Source organism: Schistocerca cancellata, chromosome 2 (genome assembly GCF_023864275.1).
Source record: "Schistocerca cancellata isolate TAMUIC-IGC-003103 chromosome 2, iqSchCanc2.1, whole genome shotgun sequence".
NCBI classification, from domain to species: domain Eukaryota; kingdom Metazoa; phylum Arthropoda; class Insecta; order Orthoptera; family Acrididae; genus Schistocerca; species Schistocerca cancellata.
In genome coordinates this window covers 768,122,206-768,147,253 of record NC_064627.1, presented here as the reverse complement: position 1 = coordinate 768,147,253, position 25,048 = coordinate 768,122,206, and the positions used below count along the sequence as shown (strand labels likewise).

The 25,048-nt window shown below is 44.4% G+C and overlaps 1 protein-coding gene across 1 annotated transcript in view; it reads right to left on the bottom strand.

Annotated features, from left to right (window-relative positions):
* LOC126158394 (agrin-like) overlaps window positions 1-25,048 on the bottom strand; it is a 422,061-nt gene that overhangs the window by 341,836 nt on the left and 55,177 nt on the right. The window contains exon 3 of the mRNA XM_049916440.1: window positions 2,373-2,588. Coding sequence (XP_049772397.1) covers window positions 2,373-2,588 — 216 coding nt within the window. The remainder of the gene's footprint in view (window positions 1-2,372; window positions 2,589-25,048) is intronic.

The following is a 25,048-nucleotide window of genomic DNA, read 5'->3' as shown; positions in this document are numbered from 1 at the left end:
TAGCCGGTAGACTATTAATTTGCGTTTTATATGTACGGTTACATTGACAGAAAATTAATTGTGCGACATAAACGAAAGTTGACTGGCGTCTTTCTACATCTGAAATGTGACGTGTATTCAAATTTCGCGTCAATTGGACAAGAGTGGCGCTAGTAACGCCACAATGAGGATAAAAAAATACACGATGTAACAGTCGTGAGCGTTAGTTACGTTTGAGATTCGACGTGATGAATTGATGTTAGTCAAGACTGCTTTTAAGGCCACAAACAGGTCATTATCATCACCTTACCGAGTTTCAACGAGGTCGTGTAATAGAAGCTGGATGGTGTTTCTTGCGATAGCCGCGCGGGATTAGCCGAGCGATCTGAGGCGCTGCAGTCACGGACTGTGCGGCTGGTCCCGGCGGAGGTTCGAGTCCTCCCTCGGGCGTGGGTGTGTGTGTTTGTCCGTAGGATAATTTAGGTTAAGTAGTGTGTAACCTTAGGGACTGATGACCTTAGCAGTTAAGTCCCATAAGATTTCACACACATTTGCACATTTTTTCTTGCGGTATTGCAGAAAGACTTGGCGGGACCGTAGCCACTGTACATGATTGATGGCAGCGGTGGTCACGAGAATGTACAGCCCCAAGAAGACAGGGCTCCAAACGGCCACGTGGAACTACCAACAGGCAAGATCATCGTGTTCGCGGTATGGCATGGCATATCATACTGTACCTGCAGCAATTTGAGCATCGCAGTGGCACAACGAACTGGTACAAATCGGTTACTTCAGAGACAACTCCGAGCCAGACGCCCTGTAGCGTGCATCCACTGACCCCAAACCACCGCCATTTGAGACTTCAGTGGCGTCAAACGAGAGCCCTTTGCAGGGCAGGGCGGAGGTCTGTTGTGTTTTCCGCTGAAATCTGGTTCTGCCTCGGTGCCCGTGATGGCCGTGTGTTGGTTAGAAGGAGGCGATTTGAGGGCCTGCAACCAACCTGTTTGTGTGCTACTACACCTGGAGTTACGGACTGGGGTACGTTTTCGTAAGGCAGGAGGATCACACTCGCCGTCATCCGACGTGCCCTCACTGCAAATTTGCACGTCACTTTGGTGATTCGAACTGTTGTACTGCTATTCATGAGCAGCATTCTAGAGGGTGTTTCCCAACAGGATAATTCTCCCGCACATACTGCTGTTGTGACCTAACGTGCTCTACATGTTGACTTGGCCTGCTCGAGCACATATGGGACATTATTGGATGACAGCCCCGGCGTCGTCCACGAACAGTATTAACTGTCCCCGTACTGATCTAGCAAGTTTAACAGACATGGAACTCCATCCCACAAACTGACATTCGGCACCTGTACAGCACAATGCATGCACGTGTGCATGCTTGCATTCCACATTCTAGCAGTTACACCGGTTATTAATCTACCAGCATTCCACATTTGCAATGGATTATCTTGCGCTTACATTAACCTGTGATTTTGCAATGTTAATCACTTACATACGTTACACTGACAAATGTGTTCCCGAAATTTCATCACTCTACATTAATTATTTTTTGGCGTTCAGATTTTTTCCGTCAGTGTATATATTTAGGAGATGATAGTGGTTTTTGCAGCCTAGTAAAGCCATCAGAAGATCCAAACTAGTCATCTATGTGATACTAAAAGTGTCAACAATCTCTGAATAAGAAAAAGTGTGGTGTCACCGCCAGACACCACACTTTCTAGGTGGTAGCCTTTAAATCGGCCGCGGTCCGCTATTATACGTCGGACCCGCGTGTCGCCACTGTCAGTGATTGCAGACCGAGCGCCGCCACACGGCAGGTCTAGAGAGACGTCCTAGCACTCGCCCCAGTTGTACAGCCGACTTTGCTAGCGAAGCTACACTGACAAATACGCTCTCATTTGCCGAGACGATAGTTAGCATAGCCTTCAGCTACGTCATTTGTTACGACCTAGCAAGGTGCCATTACCAGTGTATATTGAGATTGCACTTATGTATCATCAAGAGCGATGTACAACAATTATGGATTAAAGTTAAGTATTCCAGAAGCTATGTACTATTTTTGGCTACTATAATCCCTTGTCATTTTCCAGACCTCACGCCAGCCTGCGTGAGCTTTAACGCGTGCATTTCGGCCTCCTCTAGCTATACGGTGTTGGCTCTTCTGCCAACACATCAAAAAGTGTCATCCACATCAGTACTCAAAGAAAGCCGTTGAGCATCGGCAGCAGTAACCGATAGACTATTAATATGTGTTTTATATATACAGTTATTTCAATTTAGACACTGAAATGGAAATGTGTAAATGCCAAACAAGAAGGGAAGGGGGTCACGAATATACGCGCACACGGGTACGTTCAGGCTGAGGCGACTGACCGGAGCTGCACATGCCGCGGTAAATGACGCGCAGCGGCTGCCGCGTGCGGCACGCCTCTCGGCGCAGCTCGCACTCGTTGCCGTAGGTGCGGCCGTCGGAGGCGCAGACGGGCGACACGTCCGGCGAGCAGGCCTCGCCGCAGCGGCACGCGGGCCGCCGCTCCTCGTCCAGCTGGCACCACTCCGTCTCCAGGCAGCGCACGCTCGCGCACGGGTCTGCAACACACACACGCGTGCACTGCTAGCACCTTCAGAACCTCCTAATAGCACCTTACAGCTACCAAACTCCACCTCACAGTGTCACGCGACATTCGTTTCGAAACACTGAAACGGTAGTTTAGTGGTCATTGATACATATTCTAAATTTGCAGAGGTCTTACTTGCAAAAACAAAGTCCGCAGCTCGTCGTCGTGCGGTAGCGTTCTCGCTTCCCGCGCCCGGGTTCCCGGGTTCGATTCCCGGCGGGGTCAGGGATTTTCTCTGCCTCGTGATGACTGGGTGTTGTGTGATGTCCTTAGGTTAGTTAGGTTTAAGTAGTTCTATGTTCTAGGGCACTGATGACCATAGCTGTTAAGTCCCATAGTGCTCAGAGCCATTTGAACCATTTTTTGCAAAAACGAAATACTGTAAAAAGAAGGGAATTGGGGGGCGGAAAACAGCTTCACAGGTGATGGACAACTTTCTACAGATGTGGAGGAATCGTTCCCAGTAAACTATCCAACTGATCATGATGCTAAGTACTGTATCGTCTGAACAATACACAGTCATGAAAAAAACCACCACAGGTGCAAAGATGTGAGCTGGTGCCAGTGGCATAGAGAATCGACACTTGCACGAATATATCGACTTCGCCTCGGCCAAGTGCCGGCTGAGAGCTTTTGAACAAAGAGAGTTCTTGCACACTCTGCATTGTTGCTAGATGTATCCTAGATGGCGGCAATGTCGTCATCCAAGATGGCGGCGTGTAGACTTGGAAACAGTGCATGAGGTCATCCGCCGGCCAGTGTGGCTGAGCGGTTCTAGGCACTTCAGTCTGGAACTGCGCAACTGCTATGGTCGTGGGTTCGAATCCCGCCTCGGGCATGGATGTGTGTGATGTCCTTAGGTTAGTTAGGTTTAAGTAGTTCTAAGTTCTAGGGGACTGATGACCTCAGTAGTTGTTAAGTCCCATAGTGCTCAGAGCCATTTTAACAATTTTTTGAGGTCATCCAATGGCAGCTATGACGTCATTCAAGATGGCGGATTTTGGCAGGAAGATAGGTCGATTGGGCTACCTCCACTAACCTAAACCCCCCCTCACCTTCCCCAGAAAAACGGCGGGAAGATCAAATTACCAACAGGACAGTGTATCACGCCACGATTATCCCACTAACCTAAGAAAATGGTGGGAAGATAGGCCACTTGGGCTAACCTAAGTCACATCTTCCTATCAACTCGCGCCAAGATTGAATTTTGGCAGTAAAGAAAGGTCAATTCGCTTATCTCTACTAAGTTAAGAAAATGGCGTGAAAGAAAGGACACTTGTACTAACCTCAGTCACCTGACCACCTCCTCCCCCAGATTAGTGTCAGGAAGTTCAAATTCCAGCAGGATAATGCATCACACCGTGGTTATCTCTACTAAGGTGAGAAAATTGAGGCAAGATAGCTCATTTGGGCTACCTCCACTAAACTAATTCACCCGACCACCACATCTTTGTATGAACTGGTGCCAAGTTTGAATTTTGGCGGTAAACAAAGATCAATTCGCATATCTCTACTGCTCTAAGAAAGTGGCATGAAAGAAAGGACACTTGTACTAACCTCAGTCACCCGACTGCCACCTCCTCCTAAGGATTTGTGGGAAAAGTACTTGGACATATGTCTTTATTTAAACAATTTCAAGCAGTACGGCTGTCTGGTGTGTTCACCATGAGATGTGGACACCAACTAACTTAATACACATCACCACCACCAGAGGGTGCTCTCATCCATGACGAACTCCAAGACGGCAGCAAACAGTGTGTTCACCATGAGGTCTGGACCTAGTACACAGCACCACCAGCAGAGGGTGCTACCGTGATGTCAGGTGATGACGCAAGTATCGTTATCCAACATGGCGGCATACAATGTGTTCACCACGAGGCCTAGTATATATTGACACCACCAGAGAACACTACTGTGGATTTGGAATGAATTTTCGCGAATGCCACACCCACCTGGACTTGGAAGGAAATAGTTAAAGTCTCCACCATGATCCTCAACCGACTGCCACGTCACCCAACCAGCCGATGTTGTTGGGTTAATGTGCACTAACGTGTACTAATGTGTACTAACGTGCACAGTGCATGACGTAATCCAAGATGGTGGAGGGAAATGGCGGGAAAACCACTCTGCCTATGATGGACCTAAGTTTTTATTTTGCAAGCAATGTCTCCACCTCAACATCTAGACTCCAACTGATCTAGTACACATTACTGCCACCAGAGGGTACTGTCATCCCTTCTCTGACCTAATGCTAGATGGTGGTCTGTAGGGGGAAAATGGCGTGAAAATGACTCAGGCTGTGCTGGACTGCTGTGGAGAGTAAGGAAGGATTGCCCTCTTTATTTTGGAACATTTTATTTAGGGATGGAGTACATTTATGACACTGACACGAAACACTCGCCCTGATGTGCTTGAAATCACAATACACAGTCTGCAGACATGCAAACAACCCCTAATTTTCCGAAATAATTTCAGTACAGACATGTAGACTCCTCCTAAATAATGCAGTACACAGATGTGCAGACACGAAATCAACTTGTAAACTGTCCGAATAACTCACTGCACAGCTTACAGACCTGCTCATGAAATAATACAACAAAGACACACACAAGAACCACCTGCCACCCTCTGTCCAATACAGTGCGCAGGAGGTTAGCGGCAACTCCCACCAAGTGATGTGGCCATTAGCTGTCAAACTACACACAGCTGCCCTCAGGCATGAGGTGGCGACATCCCTTTCTTACTTGACACAAGATAAATTCCTATTGCAATATGTGTTCACCTAGACACCAGTGCTGATGTGATCGGTCAGCCACGAGCAGCCGCCCAATGCAGGTGAAAGTTGCCTCTATTTTCGATTATACAGCCACTGTTATAATGGCATCACAGAACTCCAAGGCTCAGCCATTGTATGCGAGACATCTCCAGACAGCACTTATCTTTACCGTTGATGACAGAATAGCACAGGGTGCATTGCTCCTAGCGGGACATGACACACCATTTAACCCTGCTTAACGGCCCAGCGTGACTGACACCTCACTATGAAACATCTGCATGGCGACTCGCCATCTAAACCATTCTCAATCGTATACTCATGTCATGTGACTATATAAAAAACAAGGACTCAGTCGAACTTAAGTAAATTGCATAGTGTCCTAGAAATACTTAATGTGCGCTTTTGTAGGAGTTTTCGTGATGTCTCAGTTTGTATGCAAAGAAATTGTTGCCCTAACAGAACCTGTTTATGAAAATAGCGCAGAATAACATCGAATGCACTCTTCACAACGGTACTAACGCGATACCCCAGTCCATCATGTGTTACTCTCCCTGCTTTCAACACACTCAAACGTTCCCACCACTATGTAGAGGCTCCTATATCCCAGCACGAAAGATGTGAATGAATCGAGCATTATGATTGTCTCTTATCGAATTTACCCTCTGAATTACTGATGCTGTCGGTATTGAAACACCATACACCTCTTCTTTCTTTCTGCAGACAGGACTTTCAACAGTACAGTTATTATGCACAGATCGCTAAATAACATTGACAGTTAAACCCACAAAGTTGTAACAGATCATCAAATACATATCGGACTCACAAGGATATTGGAAGCCAGGATCATATTACCAGTGTAACTACAATTAAATATTATGACTGGTGCTACAGTCTGACACCGACCGATGTAAACATAATGTCTCCTCTTGATGGCTGTGCTTCTGGAACGATTCTCAGTATCTATAGCACACAGTTTTCCACATAAAAAATCTCTCTCATAACCTCGTTGTTATCAATGTGCTGAATCTATACATCCCTCATGATAGGACACACAGTCATCCTCTTTACTCATGCCACAACATAAACCACAGTAACTTTACAATGCAATATATACAAATTTTACACAACATAAGCCACAGTAACTTTACAATGCAATATATACACATTTTACACAAACAGTGCATTTATCTTTTATATCTGTACAACACACAAAAAAATTATCATATGCCTACACTCACACCAACTATATGTCACGATGCTCCTCAGTCCTAGGGAAGCACTGTCCGCCTTTTCTTTCTTTCTACAGACCTGACGTTCAGTGGCAATAAACTATTTTACACTGATTGCCATATTGCACCAACAACCAAACCTCGCAAAGTGCCATACATATCGTCAAATATGGAAAGCCACCTACTCAATTACACTGTCCTCCCACAGGGGCCAGGAGCTTGAATATTAGTGAGTGAAACCAATCTCCAACTCAGCAATATATCAATGAGTACCATGCCGATGTAGTAAACATAAGAGGGTAATCCCAAAATTAAGGTCTCCTATTTTTTTATAAGTACATAGACCTGTTTATTTCTACAATGGTTTACATCATTTTACAGCTTGAAAATTTACCTATTTTTCGACATAATCACAATTTCTGTCTATGCGTTTTTGTAGACGCTGTGGCAGTTTTTCTATGCCCATGTGATACCAGCTCACTGCCAGCTCCATGGCTTTGGCAAGGAAGGATGCCGCCACTGGCGTAATTGTTGCTTGGCCTCAGGTGTAAAGTGGTATGCCCAGGTTTCGTCACCCGTGACAGTTGAGTCCAGAAAGTTGCCCTGTTCAGTTGCAAGGCAGTGAAGAGATGTGTGAGAAGCATTAACTCGTTGCTGCATGTGGTCCTCAGTCAGTACGTGTGGCACCCATCTTGAGCAGACCTTCTGGTAGTTAAATGTTTCCATCAAAATTCTGTGGGCAGTGCTTTGGGAAACCTCAGAAACCAACCTGCAGTGATCATCCATGGTGATCCGCTGATTTTCATGCATGCTTTGCTCAACCTTCAACACTGTCTCCTCAGAAATTGATGGTCTCCCGCTCCTATGTTCATCGAGAATTTCGGTCCGACCAGCTGCAAACTCTCTACACCACTTATGAACATTTTTGACATCCATGCACGACTCACCATACACTTCCGTCAATTGGCGATGGATTTTAATCGGTGCAGTGCTCATTTGCGTTCAAAAACCGAATAACTGCGCACAATTCGCACTTGGTGGTAACATCCAACGAGAGCTCCATTCTCAAAGGCTGCCAAGTCAAGACTGAGCGTCTCAGCATGGCGTACGCATGTTTACACACACTGTGTGAAGGACTCTTCATAACAGTGTGACCAACTGCCACGCAAACAGAGTTCTGCAAATAGGAGACCTTACTTTTGGGATTACCCTTGTAAAATTCGTATCCTACACCATACAAAATCACACCTTTACATCAGAAAGCCCTCAGTGAATCGAAGTCACTCTCAGAGCTGATGTGCAAATACTAGCTCACCTCCCCCTCTGTACAAACACGCTACTGTTTCTGGCCCGGATCTGCCTGCTTGCTTGTGTTTCTACACCCATCTCCAGACTCTGGGATTACACGAACACAAGTATTTCCACATCGTTTGCCATAATATTATGCCATTTTAGCTGTACTTCAAGATATCAAGCACACAACAGTATTCTACTGATCGCTCGCTCAACGTAATTCCGAAGATATAGACAGGAAATTGTTCCTCAACAAACCCCAAACTTTAGCAATGTGCAGTGAGCTGTAAACCACTGAGTAACTGTTAAAAACCCCGATTTCAATGACTACGGCATGTTACTGACATAAGCAATCTTCGTTTTACAGATGCAGACAATTACCCATGTTAAAAGCTATACCCATGACAGTTCATACAAAGAAACTTGGCGCCAGTTCATATGAAGAAGTGGTGGTCGGGTGAGTTTGGTTAGTGGAGGTAGCCTAAGTGAGCTATCTTCCCGTAGTTTTCTTAGCTTAGTAGAGGTAACCACAGTGTGATGCATTATCCTGTTGGAATTTGAACTTACCGCCATTTTTCTGGGGGAGGTCGCGGTCAGGTGACTGAGGTTAGTATGAGTGTCCATTATTTCGCGCCATTTTCTTAGCTTAGTAGAGATATGCGTATTGACCTTTCTTTACCGCCAAAATTCAAACTTGTCGCCAGTTCATATGAAGAAGTGGTGCTCGTGTAATTTAGGTTAGCCCAAGTTGCCTATCTTCCCGCGATTTTCTTAGGTTAGTAGAGACAACTGTGGTGTGGTGCACTATCCTGTTGGAAATTTGAACTTCCTGCCGATTTTCAGGAGGAGTGGAGCGTAGGGGGTTTAGGTTAGTGGAGGTAGCCCAATTGACCTATATTCCCGCCAAAATTCAATCTTCCCACCACAATCCGCCATCTTGGCTGACGTCATGCACTGTTGCCACGTCTACATGCCGCCATCTTAGATGACGTCATCACCGCCATATTGTATACATCTGGAAACAATGCAGAGTCCGCCAGGTTTCTCCTTGTTCCAATACTGCTGTGTACAATCTGCTACTGACTGGACGACAACAGAGAAGCCTACTTGGTAGATAGAAGATTAGCTCTCACGCTCTTGGTTAGAGATCATCATCCAGGACTGACTTAGACAACTAACGCTCTTTAGTAAACTCTTAGACGTAAGCAGGAAGTTATTGTAAATGGCATTTGTTATGTACTGTGATCATTTGCACTTAGCCATTGAGGGCCTTTTTTGTGTTATATTATATACAGTGTTGCAGACTTCATTATTCAACTAGTCATTAAGATAAACAAACCTTTTAAAATATTTGTGTGGTTTGTTACTAATTTGTTGGTGTGTTGTAGGACCTTCGTTCTCCTATCCTGTTACCTGACCCCGGGGGAAAGCTGTGTAACAGTGGCAGGAAGAAATTGTGTTAGCAGTGTCCTGCACCAGAAGCCGTATCGCGAACTCACGACTTAGCCTACCGTAAGAACAGTGACAAATCGGCCTCCACAGCAGTAGCGATGAGGCCTCTACAAAGATAGTGATGAGGGTTTACTAAAGTAAGTTTCTCAATAGATATTTCAAAGTAGTACTGAAGTAGTATGACAAACATGACTATTCAACATACTCCTACATGAAAGCAAGTACCATGGAATGTTTGAAAAGAACGATAAAAATAAATTTGTGGATGCATGTTAATCTTTATGAGTCATGCAAAAGGACTGTGCATTCTGTTACATATAGCTGAATAGTACAAACAAATCATACATGAAACAACAAACAGGAAACAAAAGTACATTCATCATAATCAGATTTTAAATAACATTTAAAGTCATATTAAAACACTGGATGCATGCAAACGGAAATTTAATACATGTGATTGGGGATGTATTTCAAAATTCAAAACTACATTTTGGGAATCATAGATATTAAACTAGTGAAAAAAGATATTTACTGTGCCTCGCTGCAGCAGATGAGTTTCACAGTTTAAAGGAAAGTGGAAGTAAAAACATAACAGTAAGTGTATACGTTGAAGAATTACAGAGAAGTGTTGAGCAGATCAAGAGATGTAGAGGGAATGAGATGTGGTTAGATGGATACGTTTCTCTTCATCACACAACAGTCAGTTGGATGTCAAACTATATAATGGCGTAGCTTGCGTGGTAGGAAATACACTGCACATGGCAACAGCAGTATTCTCAACAAGTTACCTGTTAATTTTACATTCCAACATATTGTTATACTGTATTTACAATCTGCTTGAAGTGGTATTTTTTGCTGCTGTTGTTTGCTGCCGCTGCATCTCAGCTTTACATTTTGGTGCTCATTCATGGCAAACTGCTTCTTTACATTGCGTGAGTATTACTATTGCTATTGCAATGTGTGCAATAGATTGTGAATTTAAAAAAAGTTCGATCTATTTATTCTTGGAGTGTGTGCATGCGTATCAGATACGTATGACCTACAATAACTTTAAAAAAAGTTTTCTTTGGCAGATGTTTATTGAGATGTGTGAGTAAATCTTTCGGTGTACCCTCCCATGGAAATAACGTTTCTTCCAGCCATTTTCCTGGCGAATCTGTACATTGCTAAAAACTTATATGTCATCATGTATGGGAAAAAGTGACATTTGTGCTTCCCTCCAGCACAGCCATAGAGTGTGAACCAGAGGACAAAACTTTTCTTAGTTCTTTCCTAAGAGATAGTCCCATTCCCAACAGACTATGTATGTAATCATAGACCATATGTGGCTTAAATTCAAATAGTATCGATGGCGAGAGGTTAATATCAAGTAAGCTAATAAGAAACTTAACAGGTCTCCCATGATACACATAACTGGTCTGGATATTCTTGCAGAAGCATCGTAAAAAGCATGCCAGATATAAAAGAATGCAAAATTTCCAAGATTGTCGATGTATTACAGAAGATCCCTTGTGGGTGCTGGATGCTAAAAATGGTTCAGGTGGCTCTAAGCACTATGGGACTTGAGATTTGAGGTCATCAGTTCCCTAGACTTAGAACTACTTAAACCTAAGTAACCTAAGTACATCACACACATGCATGCCCGAGGCAGGATTCGAACCTGCGACTATGGCAGCAGTGCGGTTCCTTACTGAAGCACATAGAACCTCTCGGCCACAGTGGCCGGCTGTTGTGGCTGAGTTGTAGGCGTCTAGGCAGAGCAGCAACCTGCAGCATACTGCTGTGTGGCGTGCGGCTGGATCGTAAGGCGCCTGCCAGATGTCACAGTCTGTTGTTGTTGTTGTTGTTGTGGTCTTCAGTCCAAAGACAGATTTGATGCAGCTCTCCATGCTATTCAATCCTGCTCAAGCCTGTTTATGTCCGAGTAACTACTGCAACCTACATCCTTCTGAATCTGCTTAGTGTATTTATCCTTTGGTCGTCCCTCTACGATTTTTACCCTCCATGCTTCCCTCCAATACTAGATTGGCGATCCCTTAATGCCTCAGAAAGTCTCCTACCAACGGACCCCTTCTTCTAGTCAAGTTGTGCCACAAATTCCTCTTCTCCCCAGTTCTATTCAGTACCTCCTCATCTACCCCTCTAATCTTCAGCATTCTTCTGCAGCATCACGTTTCGAAAGCTTCTATTATTGTCTAAACTATTTATCGTCCATGTTTCACTTCCATACATAGCTACACCCCATAAGAATACTTTATAAAGGACTTCCTGACACTTAAATCTACAGGGTGTTACAAAAAGGTACGGCCAAACTTTCAGGACACATTCCTCACACACAAAGAAAGAAAATATGTTATGTGGACATGTGTCCGAAAATGCTTACTTTCCATGTTAGAGCTCATTTTATTACTTCTCTTCAAATCACAGTAATCATGGAATGGAAACACACAGCAACAGAACGTACCAGCGTGACTTCAAACACTTTGATACAGGAAATGTTCAAAATGTCCTCCGTTAGCGAGGATACATGCATCCACCCTCCATCGCATGGAATCCCTGATGCACTGATGCAGCCCTGGAGAATGGCGTATTGTATCACAGCCGTCCACAATACGAGCACGAAGAGTGTCTACATTTGGTACCGGGGTTGTGTAGACAAGAGCTTTCAAACGCCCCCATAAATGAAAGTCAAGAGGGTTGAGGTCAGGAGAGCGTGGAGGCCATGGAATTGGTCCGCCTTTACCAATCCATCGGTCACCGAATCTGTTGTTGAGAAGCGTACGAACACTTCGACTGAAATGTGCAGGAGCTCCATCGTGCATGAACCACATGTTGTGTCGTACTTGTAAAGGCACATGTTCTAGCAGCACAGGTAGAGTATCCCGTATGGAATCATGATAACGTGCTCTATTGAGCGTACATACTGACGAATCTAAAATGAGCTCTAACATGGAAATTAAGCGTTTCCGGACACATGTCCACATAACATGTTTCCTTTATTTGTGTGTGAGGAATGTTTCCTGAAAGTTTGGCCGTACCTTTTTGTAACACCCTGTATACTTGATGTTAACAAATGTTCTTCACAAAAGCTTTTCTTGCCATAGCCAGTCTACATTTTATATCCTATCTACTTCAACATCATCAGTTATTTTGATTCCAAGGTAGTAAAGCTCATTTACTACTTTAAGTGTCTCATTTCTCAATCTAATTCCCTTAGTATCATCAGATTTAATTCAACTACACTCCTGGAAATGGAAAAAAGAACACATTGACACCGGTGTGTCAGACCCACCATACTTGCTCCGGACACTGCGAGAGGGCTGTACAAGCAATGATCACACGCACGGCACAGCGGACACACCAGGAACCGCGGTGTTGGCCGTCGAATGGCGCTAGCTGCGCAGCATTTGTGCACCGCCGCCGTCAGTGTCAGCCAGTTTGCCGTGGCATACGGAGCTCCATCGCAGTCTTTAACACTGGTAGCATGCCACGACAGCGTGGACGTGAACCGTATGTGCAGTTGACGGACTTTGAGCGAGGGCGTATAGTGGGCATGCAGGAGGCCGGGTGGACGTACCGCCGAATTGCTCAACACGTGGGGCGTGAGGTCTCCACAGTACATCGATGTTGTCGCCAGTGGTCGGCGGAAGGTGCACGTGCCCGTCGACCTGGGACCGGACCGCAGCGACGCACGGATGCACGCCAAGACCGTAGGATCCTACGCAGTGCCGTAGGGGACCGCACCGCCACTTCCCAGCAAATTAGGGACACTGTTGCTCCTGGGGTATCGGCGAGGACCATTCGCAACCGTCTCCATGAAGCTGGGCTACGGTCCCGCACACCGTTAGGCCGTCTTCCGCTCACGCCCCAACATCGTGCAGCCCGCCTCCAGTGGTGTCGCAACAGGCGTGAATGGAGGGACGAATAGAGACGTGTCGTCTTCAGCGATGAGAGTCGCTTCTGCCTTGGTGCCAATGATGGTCGTATGCGTGTTTGGCGCCGTGCAGGTGAGCGCCACAATCAGGACTGCATACGACCGAGGCACACAGGGCCAACACCCGGCATCATGGTGTGGGGAGCGATCTCCTACACTGGCCGTACACCACTGGTGATCGTCGAGGGGACACTGAATAGTGCACGGTACATCCAAACCGTCATCGAACCCATCGTTCTACCATTCCTAGACCGGCAAGGGAATTTGCTGTTCTAACAGGACAATGCACGTCCGCATGTATCTCGTGCCACCCAACGTGCTCTAGAAGGTGTAAGTTAACTACCCTGGCCAGCAAGATCTCCGGATCTGTCCCCCATTGAGCATGTTTGGGACTGGATGAAGCGTCGTCTCACGCGGTCTGCACGTCCAGCACGAACGCTGGTCCAACTGAGGCGCCAGGTGGAAATGGCATGGCAAGCCGTTCCATAGGACTACATCCAGCATCTCTACGATCGTCTCCATGGGAGAATAGCAGCCTGCATTGCTGCGAAAAGTGGATATACACTGTACTAGTGCCGACATTGTGCATGCTCTGTTGCCTGTGTCTATGTGTCTGTGGTTCTGTCAGTGTGATCATGTGATGTATCTGACCCCAGGAATGTGTCAATAAAGTTTCCCCTTCCTGGGACAATGAATTCACGGTTTTCTTATTTCAATTTCCAGGAGTGTACATTCCGTTATCCTCGTTTTCTTTTGTTGATCTACTCTACAATGTGCAATCAAATTAAAGGATCACATTTTGGAAACCACGCAATTGTCACCCATTGTGACGCATTAATTTGGAAATTTTGGCTCAAAGGTGGCTACAATCTTCCTCTGTGCCAACGCGTAGCGCACTACAACGTCACCCTCGGGCTTGGCGACGCTAGAATCAGCACGGTGCCGAAACGTCCGGAAAAAACGCCGCACCTCTTATGTTCATGTGAGCCAAAAGAAGGATTAATGATGCCACATTGAAAAATGCATTTCACCACAATTCTGCCCAACGTCATCGGATGTGGCACCATCTCTTAATGCCGCGGCTGTCGAAGGCAAGGTAGGTCCAAAACCATTCGACAATATTTGAATGTGACCTGAGTAACAAATAGTTTTTCTGTCTTCTCAGTCCTCTTCTTTCGTGTTCATGGGTGGATGTAACATTCACATGCACTTGAATAAAATGGGAAAGGTCCCTCTAAGACCCCTCACCACAGTTGCAGCAACACAGAGGAAGACTGTAGGCACCTTTGAGACCAAATTTCAAATTTATGTGTCGCAATGGCAGGCAGTTACGTGGTTTTGAAAAAGTGATCGTTTAATTTTGTTGCATAGTGTATATTAAAGATTCAGGGACAAACTGAGAAGCGCAGTTAGATTGTTTGTTGTTGAAGTTATCCTTTATAGTCCAATAAAGTGCTCTGCGATAAAACTTTGGAAAATGATTTGCAAGATGTAACGGTACATCATCCTTTTCTAGCATTACTTTTCCTCAACAGTAGCTGTCGATGCTAGTATTATTTTACGTATTTTGGACAGGTCAGTATTAAAACAGATGCTTTTCTGAACACTTTCATATAACTTTATACACAATATGTTATATTTCAAGCTAAAATTTACTCAAAAGAATTATTTTATTTTCGATGTTACAATCGATAAGTACTAGCACTGAATGCTAGTTAAACTAATTTTTTTAGAAACATTTGGAATTCCGAATTATTTGGCACACTTAAAATTTCTATTATTAATTGCTCAATGTTATGCTGTTTACTTTGTTTATTTCTGAATTCATTTATGAAATAATAATCGAAATTAATAGAAATTCATTTGTCAAGAAAAATTATAAACTCTTTGGAATATGGTTATTTCCGCAAAGTGGTGTAGTACTAAGCATGTCTCTGATATGATAGGACGTGTTTTTGTATTTTGGGCGAACAATGTGATTTCGGCTTTGTTAATGTGAAAATTCAAAACACTGTATGATATACTGACATGTGACAAAATATATTAACCTAACAACATCAATTCTGCGACAACAATCTTCAATTTATTTAGATCAATTCAACCATGAGGATCTACAAAGTGAGAATTTCAGCTTCAAGAATCAGAACCCTAGACAAGAAGAATTGGAGCCAACTCTACACGAAAAGCTAAGTAAACTAGAAAGATTATTGTAGTCTTCGCTTCTCTCAAATTTTTCATAAAAGACTTTGTTTATCGTGGACAATAACTGGAATTAGTGAGGAGGGGGGAGATTACAAAGATAACTTCACCAATTTGACTTCATATTTTAAGTGAAAGAAAGGCCACTTGTAAGATGTCAGCATCAGCAATCGATCCCGCGTAAATTTGGACCATCTTGTAACAATACGCAGTTAAGACCTTCTAAATGTGCAGCTTTAACACTTCGCACGGCCCGGCTGTTTGTCACTCGCTCCCCTTCACTGCAGGTGCCAAATGTCTGAGCGCGAAGTACTGTAGAGCGGGTTGACACATTTCATATCCATACCTCTACCACGAATAAAAATGCAAATATTATCATCATGTAAAAGCTTACAGGACTTCCTAGTTTTAACACACAATGGCTTATCAATAAAAAAATTAGTAGACGTTTCTCCAACACCACGAACTTGAGACATAGTGATCATGAATGTCCAATAACCGAGTACATCACGAGGAGGGCAAGGGCAGCGTGTCGCAGCTGCCGACCGTGTTTTGAAATCTTATCCGAGAACGCTTTGTTTTAGACGAAACAAGTCAACCTCATGCACGTAGATGTTCAATAATTCTTAACAAAAATGAATAAAAATAAGACACTGAAGAATTATTACGAAATGGAGTTACTGATTTTCGATTTGGAAATTAAACTTGTCAATCACATTGAACAACAGCTCAAATCCTGCAGAAGTATCTCACGTTAACATTGTCAGCTTTTGAATCCAAAGAAAATAGTGCACAACAGTGATGTTAAAAATTAAATAGCTCTATACTACTTCTGTAATGACACACTCATTCATTTCATTAATTTGCGCTCAGTTTGTCTACCGCAACATGAAAGTGCGCAAAGCAAAGAGGCCTCTGTTCCCTACTACAGAATTGAAAACGTGGCGTTTTTGCGCCGATCGCTTGTTTATTCGTCTACATTACGAATACGAACCTCTTCCTCACGCCTCTGTCCAGTTCTTCGCTCATGGGCGTTAGGCGGCTGCAGTGGGCCGGAGCGAGTGATAAAAAGCCATTGTTTAAAAGCTATGCATTCAGAAGGAAATTACTGCATACTTTCAGAATTATGACCAGAATTTTCGTTTGTGATCAATTTCTGGGGCAGATATCTTGCAAGTGTGGTTTTTGGTCCTTAAAAATGTTAGGTCGAATTGTGATTTTTCCTTGTTAGACAAGATATCTGTATGGTGCGAAAAGTGGCAACTGACAGTAAACAGTAGAAAGTGTTAGGTCGTCCACAATATTACTAAAAGCAATCGTTTTAGATTTCTGTTACACGATAAATCGCATAAATTTAAAAGTTGTCAGTACAACCTAGGCATTACAACTGCGAACAACTTCAATTAGAACGATCACACAGATAATTCTGTGGGGAAGGCGAACCAAAGACTGCCTTTTATTGACAGAACAGCTGGAAGATGTAAACAGATCTAATCAAGACACTGCCTAGACTACGCTTGTCCGTCCTCTTCTGGAGTACTTCTGTGCGGTATGGCATTCTTAACTGCTGGGATTGACAGACGGTGTTGAAAATGTTCAGAGAAGAGCACTCGTTCTGTTATTATCGACAAACAGGGGAGAGAGCGTCCCCAACGTGATAGGCGAGTCGTGGTTGCAGTCATCAAAACACGACGTTTTTCGTTGCCGGGAGGTCTTTCCACAAAATTTAAATTACCGACATTGTCCTCCGAATACGAAAATATTTTGTTGACGCCCACATAAGGAGAAATTATCATTGTTTTTCCTGCGTGCTATTCCAGAGCAGAGCAGTACAGAAACAGTCTGATGGTTGTTCGAGAAACACTCTGCCAAGAAGTTAAGTGTGAATTGCAGATAACTACACTGCAGTGACAAAAGTCATGCAATACCTCCTAATATCGTGTCGGACCTTCTTTTTCCCGGCTTAGGGCAGCAACTCGACGTGGCATGGACTCAACAAGTCGTTGGAAGTCCCTGCAAAAATACTGGGCTACACTGCCTCTTTAACCGTTCATAATTGCCAAAGTGTTGCCGGTGCATGATTTTGCGCACGAACTGACCTCTCCGATTACGTCGCGTTAGTGTGCGATGGGATTCATGTAGGGCGATTTAGATGGCCAAATCGTTCACTCGAATTGTCCAGAATGTTCTTGAAATGAATCGCAGACACTTGTGGCCCGGTAACGCATTGCATTACCATCCATAAAAATTGCATCGTTTTTCGGGAACATAAAGTCCATCAATGGGTGCAAATGGTCTCCAATTAGCCGAACATAACCATTTCCGGTCAATCGTCTGTTCAGTTTGACCAGAGGACGCAGCCCATTCCATGTAAACACAGAAATCACTATTATGGACCACCACCATCTCGCACAATGTATTGGTGACAACTTGGTTCCATGGATTTGTGGGTCTGCGCTGCACTCAAATCCTACTATCAACTCTTACCAACAGAAATCGGGGCTCATCTGAGCAGGGCACGGTTCTCCAGTTGTCTATGGTCCAACCGATATGGTGAAGATCCCAGGAGAGGTTCTGAAGGCGATGTCGTGCTGTTAGCAAAGGCACTCACGTCGGTCGTCTGCTGCGATACCTCATTAACGTCAAAGTTCGCCGCACTGACCTATAGGTTCAAATAGCTCTGAGCACTATGGGACTTAACTTCTAAGGTCATCAGTCCCCTAGAACTTAGAACTAATTAAACCCAACTAACCTAAGGACATCACACACATCCATGCCCGAGGCAGGATTCGAACCTGCGACCGTAGCGGTCGCGCGGTTCCAGACTGTAGCGCCTAGAACCGCTCGGCCACTCCGACCGGCCACTGACCTATAGGATACGTTCGTTGTACATCTCACGCTGAGTTCTGCGGTTATTTCACTCAGTGTTGCTTGTTTGTTAGCACTGAGAAATTTACAGAAACGCCGTTGCTCTCGGTCGTTAAGTGAGGGCCATCGGCCACTGTGTCGTCCATGGTGAGAGGTAATGCCTAGAAGTTTGGTATTCTCGGCACACTGTGAATATCGTGGATTTCGGAATATTGCTTCCGGTACGGAATGTCATACGCGTCTAGCTCCAACGACAATTTCGTGTTCAAAGTCTGTTAATTTCTGTCGTGCGGGCATGATTACATCGGAAACCTTATCACATGAATCACTTGTGTACAAACGATAGCTTCACCAATACACTGCCCTTTTATACCTTACGTACGCGATACAACCGCCATCACTGTGTGTGTGCATATCGCTATACCGTAGCTTTTGTCACCCCACTGTAATCTAGATTTAGATGAAAATATCAAAGCTGGCGGACGTGTATCCGGCTACAGTTCACAGTCTTCAGTCCACCAGCTGCAGTCTGAACATTCTCGTGTGTCACCCTTTGCGCACCCCACCGTGCCTATAGCCGGCGGTTCGCGCTGTGCTTGGCGCAGCCAGCAGCGATTCGGCACCCCGCGGCGGCTGCCACCTGTTGCTCCGCGACGCGACAGCCACTCTGGTGGAGGGCCATTTCCTCGATGAGAATGTGCGCCAATATGCGGCCCGGCCTGTGCGAAATAAACTGTCACGGGGCGGCGGCTGCTGTGGCGGAGGAAGCCTGTGGGGCGGTTGACAACACAGGTGTATCTACCAGCTTATATCTGGTCCATAGAGTGCCTTCCAGCTATGCGAAGGCACAGTTTATCCTTGGTTATCCCTCTATTTCACCACAAACGACAACACGACTAATTTAGTACCGATACAATTAAAACAATATACATTTCATTCGGTATTAATATTTACAGCTATCTTCAAACACTTGGGTGAATGCGCAGGAGTGTAATTCTGCTACCGACCCTGCATCAGTCTGTGCAGATACCAGGAGTTTCAGACAAGGCGTTTATCTCTGTAACCCATAAAATATTGAGTGAAAAGAATAGTTATTTAGACAGTTAAGCTGCGCGGGGTAGCCGAGCAGTCTAGGGCCCGCTGCCCCGTGGGAGGTTCGAGTCCTCCCTCGGACTTGGGTGTGTGTGTTGTTAAGTTGGATTAAGTAGTGTGCAAGCTTAGGGACCGATGACCTCAGCAGTTTGGTCCCGTAAGACCTTACCACAAATTTCCAAATTTTTTCTAGGCAGTTAAATGTAGAAAAGGCTATTATTTCTGCGGAATTATGAACACAGAGTAGCTATTTTCGGAGAATTACAGAAACCAATTACACTTTATAAGATTATGTTTTCTTTAATGTAGCTGATACATGGGTTGGCGAATAAGCGTTTTTCCGTAAATTTAATAAACACCACAGACACACTAGCATAGACTTTAGTCACCAATAATACAAACATCAAAAAAAGTTTTTCAGTACCCCGGTTCCCAGAACTAAGGATAGACGTTGACTGTGGATATTGTATCACAGGCACAGTCCTTTAGACTGTTTAGAGATGTCACTAAACCTGCCCAAACGTGTAAACAACCATGCATGAGCAGCGCCTATCAGACGGAGGGGGTCCGACAGGCGATCAGTTCCAGTCATTCCACCAGGTAGGAGGTACACGGCTCGTGTTGTCTGTAGTTCAACCATGCCTAGGCTGTCAGCACCGCGGTTCTATCGCGCCCGCATTGTTACTTTGTGCCAGGAAGAGCTCTCAACAAAGGAAGTGTCCAGGCGTCTCGGAGTGAACCGAAGCGATGTTGTTCGGGCGTGGAGGGGATACAGAGAAACAGGAACTGTCAATGTCATGCCTCGCTCAGGCCGCCCAAGGGCTACTACTGCACTGGATGACCGCTACCTACGGATTATGGCTTGGAGGAATTCTGACCGTTGAGTAATGCTTTTCGTGCAGCCATAGGACGTCGTGTTACGACTCAAACTGTGCGCAATAGGATCCATGATGCGCAACTTCACTCCCGACTTCCATGGCGAGGTCCATCTTTGCAGCCACGACAACGTGCAGCGCCGAACAGGTGGGCCCAACAACATGCCGAATGGATCGCTCAGGATTGGCATCTCATTGTCTTCACCAATGAGTGTCGCATATGCCTTCAACTAGACAATCACCGGAGACGTGTTTGGAGGTAACCCGGTCAGGTTGAACGCATTTGACACACTGTCCAGGGAGTGCAGCGAGGTGGAGGTTCCCTGCTGTTTTGGGGTGGCATTATGTGGGATCGACCTACGCCGCTAGTGGTGACGGAAGGCGCCATAACGGCTGTACGATACGTGCACCCCATCCTCCGACCGATAGTGAAACCACATCGGCAGCGCATTGGCGAGGCATTCATGGAGGTCAATTCGCATCCCCATCATGTACATCTTGTGAATGACTTCCTTCAGGACAACGACATCGCCCGACTAGAGTGGCCAGCATGTTCTCCAAACATGAACCCTATCGTACAAGCCTGGGATAGATTGAAAAAGGCTATTTATCGACGACGTAACCCACCAACCACTCTGAGGGATCTACGCCGAATCGCCGTTGACGAGTGGGACAGTCCGGACCAACAGTGCCTTGATGAACTTGTGGACAGTATGCCATTACGAATACAGGTATGTCTCAATGCAAGAGGACGTGCTACTGGGTATTAGAGGTACAGGTGTGTACAGCGATCTGGACCACCAACTATGAAGGTCTCGCTGTATGGTGGTACAACACGCGATGTGTGGTTTTCATGAGGGGCGGAAATGATGTTTATGTTGATCTCTATTCCAATTTTGTATACAGGTTCCGGAATTTCCGGAACCGCGGTGATGCAGAACTTTTTTTATGTGTGTGTTTTCTCATTCAGTGTTTACAACAGTCTGCAAACGCTGCAGTAACTTTTTGATTACGCGACTGTAGAAATCACGTGGTTTGGAGACGACGAACTCGTCGAGCCTTGTTCGGAGCGCATTTTCATCCGGAAAGGAAGATGGTTATTCGAGAGGGAGCGGTAAAGGCGAAAATATGAGGGTGCAAGATCAGATGAATAAGGAGGGTGCGAAATGACTTAGCAACCCAACTCCTCTACTGTGTTTTTTGATACTATACTAGAATGCGGGTGGGAGTTATCGCAGAGAGGCATCACTTCACGCAGTCTTCAGGGTTGTTGTTCTTGGACTGCGTCTGCAAGACGTCTGAGTTGTTGTCAATAAATGTCAGGAGTGATGGTTATACCTCGGGGAAGCAATTCGTGGTAAACCATTCCATTGCTGTTCCACCATATGCATAACATCTTTTGTTAATGCACGCACGTCTTATGTTAGCATAAAGGCACCATTTCTTGTCACCGGTAACAATAAAGGATAGGAATGGTCGGTCGGTGTTGTTGATGACGAGCAACCAGAGAAGCACATACGGCTTCCGCAGATTTTTGTGATTTTGGCTTAGAGCATGCGATATCCATACAACCGATTATTGAATCTTCCCTAGAGTATGAAAATGTGGTGGGATAATCACAGTCCATCACTTAAGCTAGTTCACCAGTACAATGATGTGAATCATACTGGATTAATGCTTTTGTACGATCTTCATCAGACCCTGAAGTCTTCGTGAACGTGGTGAATCATTAACGTCAAAAAGATCCTCCTTAAAACGAGAAAAATTTTCTTTCCGTGTTCTGCCCAGTGGCATTATTTCCATACTCGGGATAAATGTTTCTTGCTGCCTCCACTATGTCACCCCTCTATTGTACTCAAACAGAAGAATATGTCGGAAATGGTACGGTTACTCCACCTGACACTCCATTTTCTAGCGTCCACAGGTACACTCACTATCTCCAGGCGGCAAAATGACGCTATGTAAACTCAGGTAGTTACAATAAGCTACTAATAATAAATGACATCTGATGAATTAACTTATAGAAACCAGAGTAACAACATGAAAAACGAAAACTCTACGAACTTATCCACCAACCTAATATTTAAGCCATCTGAGTAAAAATCAATTAAAATAAAATTGTTGTCACTTTCAGTTATGGAGCTAGAAGTGTTGTAACTTTTAGGAGTGGCTGCAAAATGCTGTACATAATTGACTGTGCTCAGAAGGATGTGATCTTGGAATGTTGATATAGGTGAGGTGTTGAAACATCAATGCACGACTGAGTGCGCCTTCTAAACGACTTGCGGACGAAATATAAAGCTTCTGATACACGTAACGAGAAGTTTACTCTCTGCGCTGTTTGAAGTCATTTGGGATTGTGGGTTCGGTGACACTAACACGATGCTTTAGATATGCCCATAAACAGAAATCCACTGGTGTTAGCGAGCGTGCAGGTCATTCCTAAGGATCATGGCCGGCGTCCTAACTAGCTTCCAGGAGACCAGTAGATCTTACGATGACCTGCAGTGTTTAACCACCTCTATGTCTTTACCTGACGTATTACTGTAACTAAAACGGCTCTTTTCAGTGCTCCGAAGACTTGAAAATGACATCCTCCACAGCAAGCAAACAAGTTATAATAGGAAAAGCACCAAATACGAAAAGACTTTAATTACCGATATCCTGTTTCCTGTCATTTTGTTATAACAAATCGCAGCAAAAATGCCGCGCTTTCGGTTTATATTAAATGTACCGCTGCTTTTAAACGACCTATGATCATTTCATGTCAGGTACAACTTAAAAGGCTCGAAATACAGACTTCATCCGCAAGGGACTTAGTCCAGTATGGCGTTTCCTATTTTACACTTGGGACGTATATAGCGATCGTGCAGCTCATCGGCCACGTCCTTCTCCGAGCTGCAAAATCCTGACATGTCTGATTCTGCGTTTCATGTTTGGAAATAATCGAGATGCACGCTTCCGATGGTGATCTAGATGCATATAAACACTCTTCTTTACGGGACTTACAAAAGTAGATTCACCGGCTCACATTACAAGGTCCTTTATTAATCTGTTTCTAATGGTCTCAGTTTTCAAGAGTTTCAATTATGCTGGCTAAAGCATGAATGCCTTGGTTATTTAACTCACGTACATCATGTTGGTATTGCAATAACTAACTATACTCCTTAATGCCATCCCTCTATAATTCAGTTAAGTTTCTCTTGGACCAGTATGTTTAGCACGCAGAAACCGCAAAGATGATATGTATGTGAGACTGTAGTCACGGATATGTAAACAATGTAGACATCAACGACTTGCTCGTGCAGCTATTAGGTCATATGAATAAACCTACTTTATTCTTGGAATTTCGGGGAACATTATCAGAATCGCATGAATAAAGTGAGCCAGAGAACATATTTCACCTAAGAATGCACTCACCTTGAGTAAAAGTCTGGGGGGGAGTTGCTCAACGGGAAGAACATTCTCCGGTTTTGTATGAGCAGAACTAGAGAAGTTTCTCACAAGCGGATAAAATTCTCTGTTTCTTGAAGTGAGCTCTGTAGCATACTTCAAGCTCAGTAATTTTTGCTGAGATTAAGTTCTACCGAGATTTTTGGTAAAAATGGCAGAATTTATGTTGCTCGGAAGGCAAAAAAGATATACTTAGCCCAAAGAAATACTGAAGACAGAAACTATAGAAGTTTATACAGGTTTAAGAATAAAAACATTACTTGGCTCACTTGTTTCCCGAAGATTATGAAGGACGAGGGGGTGACCTTTCAGACGACGCGAAAATGAAAACATTTTCTGCGCTATTTAGCAGAGCCAAGTTTTCAGACTGAAGGAGAAGATCTAGGTGTACAGCAAACAACTGTGTAACTGACATTTTCAGATGTCCTTCATCATATTTTCTCACAGCATAAATAATATTTTTTGTGCTAGAAGTAAGTGTAAGGATCACAAATGTTATAACTGGATTATTTCAAACATAGCGATGTGCTGATTGTAACGAAACCACGAGGGCTACCGTTAAAGTATTTGACACGTGATCGGACCTTTATGCATCATATTTAACCAAAACCATCTTTGGTTAGAAAACTCTGACAGAGTTCCTGTTTGGAGTGGGTGAAAATGCGACATGTCCTTGTGTTACCTAGCTTCAATAACAATAAAAGCTTCCCACAGTTCGAAATTCACTTCCATAAACTGTCCGTGTGTCACCTTAATGATTTGTTGCCACTCATAAAACTAAAATCGAAATGGAGTGTCTTTCTTCCGAAACACACTGATACAACATCCATATTTGTACACTGAATAGTTTGCCTGTTTGTGCGAGTTGAATGAAATGTACGATTACACGTGTATTATGTGTCGGACGCCGCAGACGACAAAAACCGAGAAACTTTCTCAAGGAGAGGAGGTAGTGAGTAAGAATTCTCTCGTGTGAAACTGAGAACTTTTCCAGGGAACGTATTCTTGCTGAGATTATTCTCCGGAGAATGTTCTCTTTTTTATTCATACGATCCGTTATCTAACATCCAGATCGACGGCAAATCAACACAACACCACATTGCTCACATACGGACACTTCCATGGTTGTTATGGTCCAAGTGGAAATGGAGAAACTATGTCTGCGTGTTAAAGCTACGACACAAATGGAGCACAGAAAGTATTTGTACTGGGATTTTACGCGGCGTATTCCGAAAGTAAGGTCCGATCGGTAGCGAAATG